The sequence below is a fragment of the Lepidochelys olivacea genome (genome assembly GCF_965140295.1).
Source record: "Lepidochelys olivacea isolate rLepOli2 genome assembly, chromosome: 3".
In the NCBI taxonomy this organism is placed as follows: domain Eukaryota; kingdom Metazoa; phylum Chordata; order Testudines; family Cheloniidae; genus Lepidochelys; species Lepidochelys olivacea.
This window is the reverse complement of record NC_140413.1, coordinates 187,214,224-187,226,247: the sequence shown is the minus strand read 5'-3', so window position 1 is coordinate 187,226,247 and position 12,024 is coordinate 187,214,224. Positions and strand designations below refer to the sequence as shown.

At 47.5% G+C, this 12,024-nt stretch overlaps 1 protein-coding gene across 2 annotated transcripts in view; it reads right to left on the bottom strand.

Moving 5' to 3' along the window:
• Window positions 1–12,024, bottom strand: part of CFAP36 (cilia and flagella associated protein 36) — a 101,262-nt gene that overhangs the window by 36,173 nt on the left and 53,065 nt on the right. For both annotated transcript variants that reach the window (XM_084624217.1, XM_084624218.1), the window contains exon 6: window positions 5,275–5,326. In XM_084624217.1, the coding sequence (XP_084480343.1) occupies window positions 5,275–5,326 (52 nt within the window). The remainder of the gene's footprint in view (window positions 1–5,274; window positions 5,327–12,024) is intronic.

Genomic DNA, 12,024 nt, shown 5'->3' with positions numbered 1-12,024 from the left:
ACTGCTTTTAACCATCTTAATTTAAAAGAAACAAGCACAGAAATAGTTTCCTTACCTTGTCAAATCTCTTTTTTAAACTTTCCCTTTATTTTTTTAGTAGTTTACAGTTAACACAATACTGTACTGTATTTGCTTTTTTATTTATTTATTTATTGGGTCTCTGCTGCTGCCTGATTGTGTACATCCTGTTCCAAATGACGTGTGTGATTGACCAGTCAGTTCGTAACTCAGGTGTTCATAACTCTGAGGTTCTACTGTAATTGATTTTAATTAAAAGGACAAATACATAATATTTAGGAGTATTATCAAATCATTTAACTCACTTCATCAGAGGTAACTAAACCATTCCCTGGGTAGGAAAGATTCCTCTCCGTCACCCCCCCCAAAAAAGGAATAAGATCAAAACACTTTGTGTTATTTATCCACTCTCCTGTGTCCTTCTATAGAATTGTTGCCGCCATTCTATTTAATCTTATAAAAACCTTCCAGCAGTTACCAGTTAGTACCAGCTTTCCAACATTCATTTTGAGTTTCAATTGGTGTTTTGTGATTAAATATTCCTGAAATATTATATATACTATTTTTAGTTTTATTTTTCTAGTGGTACCTCTCCTAGTTTTTTTCTTTAGATAGCTTCCCTCAGTGGTCAGGCCATTGTTGAATTCAACAATGTTTGCTATGGGAATGATTAAAGTGGTAAACCACTGAGATGTAATTTAGCAAAAACTAAAAAAGTCATCTGATATTTCATCTTCTCATAGCTAGAGTAAGAGCATTTAACTAGCATAAAATGAAGCACAACTACATGAATCTTGCTTGGAGTACTATGATATCTGAAATTCTCCTACCCAAAGCTGGTGTTTTCCTGTACAAGCCAGGTTTAAAATAAGTTTTCATAAAAGCTATTAAAAGATTAACTATGTCAACACAAACACTGTGCTTGCAAACGCAGGGAAACTTTACCAAATTTTCAGGTCATGGGGACAAAGTTTCTGTCCTGCAAAGATGTATGCACTCTCCCTAATCAGAGGCCCAATGTTATTCTGGGGACCCTCCTGCGCACAAACTGCTAGTTCAAGTGCTTGTTCATGTCTATTCCATTCTGGGTGTGTGCGCGCCCATGGGCAGAGTTGTTGGAATTTTTTGCCTTTAGCGGTATCTGTGGCGCCCTCTGGAGTGCTGCACTCATGTGCTGGTATATGAGGTACCACTGGTCCCATGCCCTCTCAATTCTTTCTTACCGCCTTCATCTTGCTTTGCAAGTGCGATACCACTTCTTACAGACTGTTGACAGTCTTCTTTGTTACATATAGTTGTCAGATAGTTAGTCATTAAGTGTTACGTGTTTGTTTAGTTAGAGTCATGGCAGGGACTTTGCCCCGGGGCAGGGCATACCCCGTTCCCCAGACTTCAAACTGTGTTCATCATGCAACAGGCCTATTGCCTGTTAGTGACCCCCACAGCAGCCGCTTGAAGTGCTTGGGAGAGTCAAACATAAACGAGAAGTGCAGAATTTGTAAAAACTTTAATCCCAGGACTCAGAAAGAGTGGGATATCCGCCTAAAGGCCCTCCTCATGGAGGTTGCACTTCGCCCAGCATTGGAGCCCTACAATCTGACTCTGCGCCCAGCACTTTGGCGTTGGTGCGGAGCGCCCCACCAGTGGGTTTCTCCCAGCACCCTTCCCTCTCGCCAGTGCCCAAGAAGCGGCAAAAGAAACAATGCGGCTCCCCAGCATCGACCACAGAGGGGAAGGAAGCTCTGGGCAAAGGACCCAGTTCAGGCCATGCACCCGCCCCAGAGCTACAAGTTAGCCCAGGGATCTGCCTCCGACTCCTGGGAGCGGTAGCAGACCCCAGCACCTACTAGCACCTTCGACACTCAAGGCCTTACAGGTAGCTAGAGACCTGATGGGCTTGCTGGTGCCGCCAACACCACGCTCGGCCTTAGATGTGGCTAAGGTCCTGCAACCCAAGGGCAAACCAGCCATGGGGCCACCCCAAAGAGTGGTGGAGCGCCACCAGTCCCCAGAGCAGAGGCATAGTTCCCTGTCTCCGCAACCTAGGACCCCAGCTCCACAACCCCGGTGACCGGCCAGACGGCCCAGGTCTCCAGCACCACGTTTGCGATATCCTTCAATGAGGCATGGATTGCCCGAGTCAAGGCACCGATCTCTGTATTCCTGGTACTGGCCAGCCTCTCGCCAGCAAATGCCCCGGTGCAGGTCCCTATCACCCAGACGATCCTCAACATGTCAGTCTCCACCGGTGCGGGACCGCTCACCACCACGGCACCAGTCTCTGTCACCCTGGTACTGCTCCTTGAAAAGGCGTTGGCCCCCGCCTACCAGGCACCGGTCTCCCACACCGAAAAGTAAGCTTCCACGGCCCCACCCTGGTCTCAGGAAAATGACTGATCTGAGTCAGAAACCAGAGTTCAGCCCTTCACCGTGGATTCAACAAGACAGTGTCAGCCCAATGGAACACTTGGGGCATACCAATGATACCGGTGCCATACTCTCACCACTCCTCCCTGGCTGCTGCGGATAAGCCACCTCATGCCAGCGCCAGGCTCGGAGCACAGTGCAGACTCCAACACAGGGTTAAGAGAGCAGGTGTGAATACCTAGATCGCTCCTCCCCCCCACAATGCCTTCATTGTCTTCATCACCGGACGACGTGGTGGTGAGCCCTTCCCATGCCAGCCCTCCCAATGACTTCAAGGAGCACCAGGCTCTCCTCAAAAAGGTGGCTTCCATCCTAAACCTGGAAGCTGAGCAGCTGGCAGAACAGTTGGATGCTCTCTTTGACATGCTAGTGGCTGCTCCCCCCGAGTGGATCCATAAAGGGGTTCTCAAGATTGCTAAAGCACTATGACAAACCCCCTCATCCATTCCACCCACTTCCAAACTGGTGGAAAAGAAGTATTATGTCCCTGCGACAGGGTTTCAGTACCTGTATGCCCACCCGCCCCCTGGGTCGCTCGTTGTATCTGCAGCCAATGAAAGGGACAGGCTGAGTCAGGCAAGCGCCACGCCTAAGAATAAGGATGCCAAGAGACTAGACCTTTTTGGCACCTGCCACTATGACTGGACCTGCTATCCCAGAACCACAGCAGGCTTCTGCACCTGAATCTAGCCGTGCTGCACCTGATGGCTTGGTTGCTGCATGGCTGAATGCAGAGGAACAGAAGTGCTCAGGCCGTGTCCAACTGGTCCTGTTGGGCAGCAGGAAGCCCTCCACCAGGGCAACCTACCTGGCCAAATGGAAACAGTTTACGTGTTGGGCTTTGAACCACGGTCTTCGCTGCAGTTGATCCTAGATTACCTTCTGCATCTCAAGCTCCAGGGCCTGTCTCTTTCGTCGATCAAGTCCAGTTGGCAGCCATTTGAGCCTTCCACCCTCCATTTCATGACAGGGCAGTCTTTGCTCACGACATGACAGTCCAGTTTCTAAAAGGTATGAAGCCGCTCTTCCAGCAGGTCCATGAGTCCATCCCTCCTTGGGACCTGAACCTCATGCTGTCAAGGCTCACAGAGCCCCACTTTGAGCTGCTTGGTCCCTTCTTCTGCTCTCTTGGAAGATCTCATTCCTGGTGGCAATAACATTTGCCCATAGAGTCTCTGAGACTAGAGCACTTACCTCAGAGCTGCCCTACATGGTGTTCTACAAGGACAACGTTCAGCTGCGTCCACACCCAGCTTTCCTGCCCAATGTAGTTTCACAGTTTCATAACAACCAGGATATATACTTACTGGTTTTCTTTCCAAAACCTCATAAGTCACATGAGGAGTGGGGAGTACACTCTCTGGGCATCAGGAGAGCGCTAGCCTTTTACCTCAAAGGGACTAAGCCATTCCATAAGTCGACACAGCTGTCCATCATGGCAGCAGACAATAGAATTGCCCAGAGAATTTCATCATGGATCACCGCCTGCATCCATTTTTGCTATGAACAGGCGATAGTGCCACTGCCGACAACTGCAGCAGCCCATTTAACCAGCGCACAAGCTCGTCGGCAGCCTTCCTGGCCCAGGTCCTGATTCTGGACACTTGCAGGGCCACTACCTGGTCATCTATCCATACATACATGTCCCATTATGCGATCACGCAGCAAGTCTGGGATGATGCTGACTTCAACAGAGCAGTGTTGCAAACCGCATGTTCATAAACTCCGAGCCCACCTTCAGGGATACTGCTTGTGAGTCACCCAGAATGGAATCAACATGAGCAAGCACTCAAAGAAGACTCAAAGCTACCTTTCGTAACTGTTGTTCTTTGAAATGTGTTGCTCAAGTCCATTCCATTACCAACCCTCCTACCCCTCTGTCGGAGTTGCCAGCAAGTAGGAACTGAGAGGGCATAGGGCCAGAGGCACCTCATATACCAGTGCATGAGTGTGGCACTCCAGAGGACCCCACAGCCGGTTCTATGGATACCGCTAAGGAAAAAAAATTCCGACAATTGTGCACATGGGCGCACACACACCTAGAATGGAATGGACATGAGTAACATACCTTGAGGAACAACAGTTACGAAAGGTAAGTAACTGTTTTTTCTGCCAAACAAGGTACAGCAACTCTGTCATGCACACACCTACTACATAGTAAGATGAGTACGATACAACTGCTAATGCTTACCTGTACTGAAATAAAGTGTCAAAGAACCATAGATATAAACATTTTGCCACACAGTTAGATTGTAAACACTTCAGAACAGTGACCATGTTTTTGTCTGTGTTTGTACAGCATCTTGCGCAATGGAGCCTTGATTCTGATTAGAATCTCTGGGCACTATTACAACATAAATATTACATAACAGACATCAAAACCATTTTTCAAACTGGATAACTGCAACTGAGAACAAAAAATGGCATCATCTGTCCCCCTCTTCTCTTCCTGTGGTGAGCAAACAGGATGGAGCTATTTGTTCGCTTTCTCCAAACACCACATCTCTCAGTTGGCCATTTGATAGAAACGCATGCTTCATTTGCACTTCCTCTTTAACACTGAAGGGAGATGTCAATGGTCTGCTTCCCCCATGAAGTTAAGACCATCATGCACATCACTGATGTTAATAATGTCATGAGAATGCACTCAAATAAAAGTGAGAGAAATAGAAACTTCAAAAGGAAAGATAGTTTAATTTATAATGGCAACAAGGAGACTTTGCCATGGACTGAAAGTTGTTATCAAGGACAAAAATATCAAAGAAAATATTGAGGACTTTATTACTTCATCATCACCACAACTGATTATATATATAAAAATGCACTCACCTCTTTAGACCTTTTCCTTTCTTGCTCAATTTCATACTCTTCCTTAGACTTCCTATAAAACAAAAAATTGAGTAAATATGCAAAAGTCCTGAGCAGTTTAAGGGCCCTACCATCAATCAAACCCTAACCCCACCCCTTGACCCGTTAAACCAAGCACCTTGACCCCATACACCCTGCCCACTTGTCACCGGAAGTCCCGCTTCATGGGGGTATTACTTCCAGGGTCAAGGCGGCCACATGACCACCCTCACCCTGCCCCTTGACACCTTAAACTCCACCCCTTGACCCCTTAAACCCTGCCCACCTGTCACCAGAAGTCCCGCCCCATGGGGGTATTACTTCCGGGGGCAAGGCGGCCACATGACCGGAATCAAGGTGGGTCATGTGACCCCTCTAACAACTCCTCCCACTGCCCTCTACCAATCAGGAGGAGTTTCACCCCTGTAGGACCGCCCCGAGAGGAGATTTGACCAATTGGAGGGAGTTCCGGGGCAGGGTGTCCCGAAGTGATTCATGTGAACCCTCTAAGAACTCCTCCCACATCCCTCTACCAATCAGAAGGGGTTTCGGCCGCATAGGACTGCCCCGAGAGCAGATTTGACCAAAATAGGGCAGATTGTCCAACGGGGTGAACTGCCCAGAAGAGGGTCGCGTGACCCTTCTGCCAATCAGAGAACAGCACTATCACCCCATAAATCCCAGCGCCGGGCATAAGAGGCCACCTTTCACCAAGAACACGTGAGGAGATGCCACTGATGGAACTCACAAGTAACCCTGAAAATGCAGAGAGAGTGAGAAGTTGGCAATGTGAATTACCTAGATTTGGGAGGTCGGTTTATTGTGAGGAATTTCGTTTTGTCAATTTTGAGCAAATAAATCCAGTTCAACAGGTTGTTGAAGCCATACACAGAGGGCTATAGTTAGTTCTTGATGACATTAATGGTAGGGTAGGCCCTGATGATTATGTTCAGTTACATTTAGAGAGCTGTAATTTAACTAACCCTTTGTTTTCGGTCAGAACTAGAGATGAGCTGTCTGCTGAGGATTTCTTAAACCAGACCTCAAAGCTGCTACAGAGCAACAGAGAGTTGCATGTCGATGGGACATTGCGCCTCGTTGTGACAGTTGTAAAAAACAGGGGTGGGGGCACTCGTAGAGTTTTAAATTCTATCCTTAGTAGTCAAATTATTCATAAAAAGAGACAATGTTTAGTAGACCTGACTTACACCAGTACCAATCTGTGTTTTGCGGGTGTGCTCTTGGCCATCATGTCCAACCGTAAACCTACGGACACGGAATTGTTAGCAGAGGTGAGAAAGTTGCATGAGAAACTGCAGTGGTCAGATCAAAAAAAGATTATGCTCAGTGACATAGCAAGGTTTGAACAGCATTTAGGAGTCAACATACAGGTGGTGCTGTATGCGGTGAAAGGCAGCTGGGGCTTTTTTAAAATGGGGTGCCCAGTGTAGCCTAAGACTTATTTTATCCTGTTGCATGATGAGCATTATTATGGGATTCTGGGTATGAAAAAGTTGTTCGGAGCAAAAAATTATTGTGAGTTTTGCCACACGGTGTACAGTCACAACCACTCTTGCAGGTATCGTTGCTGCCTCTGCTTGAGCGTAACATGCTCAGACAGCGTGGACATGCAGCTGAGGTGTCCTAGCTGTAGACTGTATTGTCGGTCCAAAGAGTGTTTAGACAGACATATCGACTGTGCATCAAAAAACCAATTTGAATGCCTGTCTAAAACTTTGCGTGATAAGTGTCAGTCTTACGTGGACAAGCAGCACAAGTGTAAAGAGAGGCGGTGTAAGCAGTGTCAGGGTTTGATCTGTGGAGATGTAGACAATCACTTCTGTTTTATGGACAGCCTTAGAAAGCCCAAATCCTCAGAAAAGTATATTTTTTATGATTTCAAATGCATGCAGGAGATTGGGTTGCACACTCCCAATTACATTTTTGCTATGTCCCTAAAGCCAGAAAAATCCTGGGAATTTAAGGGCGATGAGTGTATTTCTATGTTTGTTAAGACCTTTATTGGCAAAGACTTCAGGGACTACACATTCATAGCACACAATTCAAAAGGTTATGATGCGTACTTCATCGTTAGACAGTTACTGAAGGAAAAGATGTGCATAGAACTGATCACTCAGGGTAGTAAACTAATGTGTGTGGAAGTTAAGGCCCTGGGCATTCGTTTTATAGACTCTTTAAACTTCTTGCCCATGAAGCTTAGCAAGCTCCCGCAGGCGATGGAGTTCGAAGGGTGCAAAGGGTATTTTCCACATTTTTTTAACACTTTAGAAAATCAAAATTATGTGGGGCCTATGCCCGGTGTGGAGCACTATGGTGTAGAAAGCATGATGCCCAGGGAAAACGCAGTTTCTTGACTGGTATCAAGACCACAGCCCTGAGACATTTGACTTGCAGAAAGATCTTGCGTATTACTATCAGCAGGCTGTCAAAATTTTGAGACAGGCTTGTATCCTATACAGAAAAGAGATTATGAAACTGATGGAGAAGGGAGATATAGTAGAGACACAACCTGGTAAATTCACCAAGATAAAACTGTGTATAGATCCATTCCGGTACATTATGCTGGCATCTGTCTGCATGGCTATGTACAGGTTTATGTTTTTGGAGCCTAACACGGTAGCTCTTCTCCCTCCAGATAACCATCACAGGCAGAAAAAGAGATATTCAACCCCATCTATTCAGTGGCTCTTGTATACCTCTCACAAAGAAAATATACAAATACAGCATGCTTTACAGGGTGGGGAACTACAGGTAGGCCCCTACTTTTTAGATGGCTATGCCAATGTTGACGGGGTACGCACGGCCTTTGAGTTTAGCGGGTGTTTTTTCTGGGGCTGTGTCACCTGCTATTGTGAAAAAGCACAAAATCCTATGACTGGGACAACTCTTGGGTTTCTTTATTACAAGACGCAGCGCAAGACCAACTATCTGAAAAGACTTGGTTTCGTAGTGAGGACTCTCTGGGAGCACAAGTGGGAGGTGATAAAAGAAACAGACAGGGAGATTGCAGATTTTTTAAACTGAGCCCAGTTGCCCCAGCCTCTCATGACTAGGGATGCTCTTTTTGTGGGGAAGGACAAATGCTATCTGCCTGTATTACAAACCTAACCCTGGAGAAGAAATCCACTATTATGATTTTACCAGCCTGTACCGTTTCGTAAACAAAACCAAAGAATACCCTATCGGACACCGCGATGTAGTCTGAGACAAATTTGGACCCCTTGCAAATTATTTTGGAATTGCAAAAGTTAAAGTGTACCCCCCGCTAGGCCTCTTTTTCCCATTGTTACCTGTCAAGTGGGTGACAAGCTTATGTTCCCGCTATGCCGAACCTGTGCGCACTGGGAGACATGCACGACTGCACACGTTTATGTTTTTGGAGCCTAACACAGTAGCTCTTCTCCCTCCAGACAACCATCACAGGCAGAAAAAGAGATATTCGACTGATGAGAAGAGGGCCATCCTGGGGACTTGGTGCATGGTGGAATTGAACGCGGCCATAGCGAAGGGGTACGCAGTGGCTAAAATCTGTAAAATCTGGCATTTTAATGAAAAATCTGATGAACTCTTTTCAGAGTACGTAAAATTACACCTCCGCCAGAAACAAGAGGCTTCAGGGTATCCCAGCTGGTGCACAGATGAAGAAAAACAAAATAAGTATGTTAACGATTTCTACCAGAAAGAAGGCGTGCGTTTATGCCAACACAAGATCAGGTTAAACCCCGCTAAACGCCAAATTGGTAAACTGTTTTTAAATTCTCTGTGGGGTAAATTCGGCCAAAGAACCACCTACCCAATACCAGAATCATGAGAGACCCTGACGAACTCTTTCAGTACCTGTTTTCCCCCAACTATGAGGTTTCATCCTGCGAGTTTATCGACGATGAAACAGTGTGCGTGTCTTGGAAGCACACAGAAGACCAGTACTCTGTCTCTGGCAACACCAATGATTTCATAGCCTGTTTTACCACCACTTACGCCCGCTGTGACAAAGCTCTGTCCTTGCCTCCATGGGTCCCGCGTTTCCTGGCAGATTTCGCTAGCCTCAGAGGCTCACTGTGACCCTCCATGTAACCCTTCTTTCTCTAGAGACAAGGGTCACTGTCTACTGAGCCATTTTCATCATAAGCCAGCAAGGGAGGTGAGGAGAAGTTATCCTTCCTTGAACAGTCTCTGTTGTCTCCCCGTCTCAGTGATTAATCAGGGGGCAAAGGTAGGGGGAGGAGCCCGGGCCCACCCTCTACTCCAGGCTCCAGCCCAGGGACCCTAATAGTATCAGCTATGGTAGCTGACCTTTTAGAAACATGACATGTACAATTCCCTGGGCTACTTCCCCCACAGCAGCCCTCACTTCCTCAAGCTCCACTTCACCCTTACCTCAGGGCCTCCTTCCTTGTGCCTGATATGGTGTGTACTACTCAGCCTCTCCAATAGCGCAACTTCCTTCCACAGCTCCTGACCTGCCCACCCACCTGACTGACTGGGAGGCTTTTAACTAGTTTCAGCCAGCCCCTGATTGACTTCAGGTGTCCCAATCAACCTAGCATTCTCTCTGCCTTCTGGAAAGTTCTTAAATGGCCCCAGGTGTCTTAACTGACCTGGAGCAGCTTCCATTTCACTTAACCTGGTACCAGGAATTTGTTTAGCCTAGAGCTAATATATCTATCTCCCACTACTTTTCTATAGCCATCTGGCCTTCCCCCGTCACATATCCCCAGCCCTCCCGCTCAACACCATAGAGTTGGGCAACTTGGGACGCCAGGCAGTATGCTCGTGACAGACCATCAGCATTGCCATGGTGGCATCCAGCCCTGTGCCATATGCAGAACTGGAATAGCCCATCCGGGTTGGAGAATGCTGTCTTTTCTTTAGCTTCTTTGGTCAGAGGAATCTGCCAGTACCCTTTTGTCAGATCCAGTGTAGTCAAGAATCGGGCACTACACAGTCGGTCAACCAGTTCGTCGATGCGTGGTATGGGGTATGCATCAAACTGGGATATTTCATGCAGTCGGTGAAAGTCATTACAGAATCTCATGGTACCGTCAGGTTTAGGCACTAGAACAATTGCACTGGACCACTGACTGTAAGATTCTTCAATAACCCCTAATTCTAACATTTTCTTTGCTTCGGCCTTTATTTCTTCTCTTTTGGCTGCTGGGATTCGGTAGGGTCTCAATGTTACCTTGGCTCCAGGGATCGTGCGGATATGGTGATAGGTCTCAGTCGTCCGCCCTGGTTTTGTAGAGAACACATCTCTGTTGCGATTAATCATGTCGGCTGCCTCGATCTTTTGGATCGATGTCAAGTCGGACGATATCCTCACTTGCTCATGTAAGTTATTCTCCTGGGGAAGGGCCCCCTGCATAACTAAGCATGCCTCTCGATCGTGCCAAGGTTTTAGAAGATTGATGTGGTAAATTTGCTCCGATTTCAGGCGGCCTGGCTGCCGCACCTTATAGTTCACCTCTCCCACAGCTTTGATTATTTCATAGGGTCCCTGCCACTGGGCCAACAGTTTACTTTCTGCTGTGGGCACCAGTTCCATCACCCGATCCCCTGGTTGGAACCGTCGAAGCTTCGCTTGGTGGTTATAATGGGTTTGTTGGGTCTCCTGTGCTCTCTCCAAGTGCTCCCGTACAATGGGCGTAACTCGGGCTATCCGATTTCTCATCTGCAGTACATGTTCAACTATGTTCCTTCCGGGATTTGGCTCCTCTTCCCAGGCTTCTCTGGCTATATCCAATATGCCCTGAGGGTGGCGCCCATATAGTAGTTCGAATGCAGAGAAACCCATGGAAGCTTGTGGAACCTCCCAGATGGCGAACATGAGGTAAGGCAATAGGGTATCCCAATCTTTCCCATCCCGGCTTGCCACTTTCCTGATCATGGCCTTGAGGGTCCTATTGAACCTTTCCACAAGGTCATCTGTTTGTGTGTGGTATACAGAGGTCCGTAGGGCTTGTACATGGAGCAATGAACAGAGATCTTTCATCAACTTGGACATGAAAGGTGTCCCTTGATCAGTCAATATCTCCTTGGGTAGCCCAACCTGGGCAAAGATCTGTACTAGCTCCTTAGCTATTGTCTTGGAAGCTGTGTTGCGTAGGGGAACAGCTTCCGGGTACTGGGTTGCATAGTCCAGTACAACAAGCACATGTTGGTGGCCCCGAGCTGTCTTCTCTAGGGGCCCTACCAGATCCACGGCTATCCGTTCGAAAGGATCCTCTATTATTGGAAGAGCTATCAAAGGAGCCCACAAGTGCGGGGGAGGGCTATGTAACTGACACTCCGGACAAGAGGTGCAGTATCACCGGACATCTTCATGTACTCCTGGCCAGAAGAACCTCCGCAGGATCTGTGCCTGGGTTTTCTCTACCCCTAGGTGTCCTCCAAACAGGTGACTGTGGGTGAGACTCAATATGGCTTTTTGATGTTTTCATGGCACCAGAAGTTGTTGTATCTCTTGCTCCTGCATTTGCACCACGCGGTACAGGAGATCTTTCTTCGCTATAAAGTAAGGTCCGGGACCCTGGACCTTCCCATCCATGGTATCCCATCGATCTCGGCCACCTCTTTCCTGGCATTATCATATCTGGGGTCCTCCACCTGGTCCCGTCCAAAAGTCTCTCTCCCAGGACTAACCTGCCCAAGCTCCCAGGGGCCAGCTTCTGCTTCTTCCAGCGGCTCGCTGCCATCAGGGCTGGGGGCAGC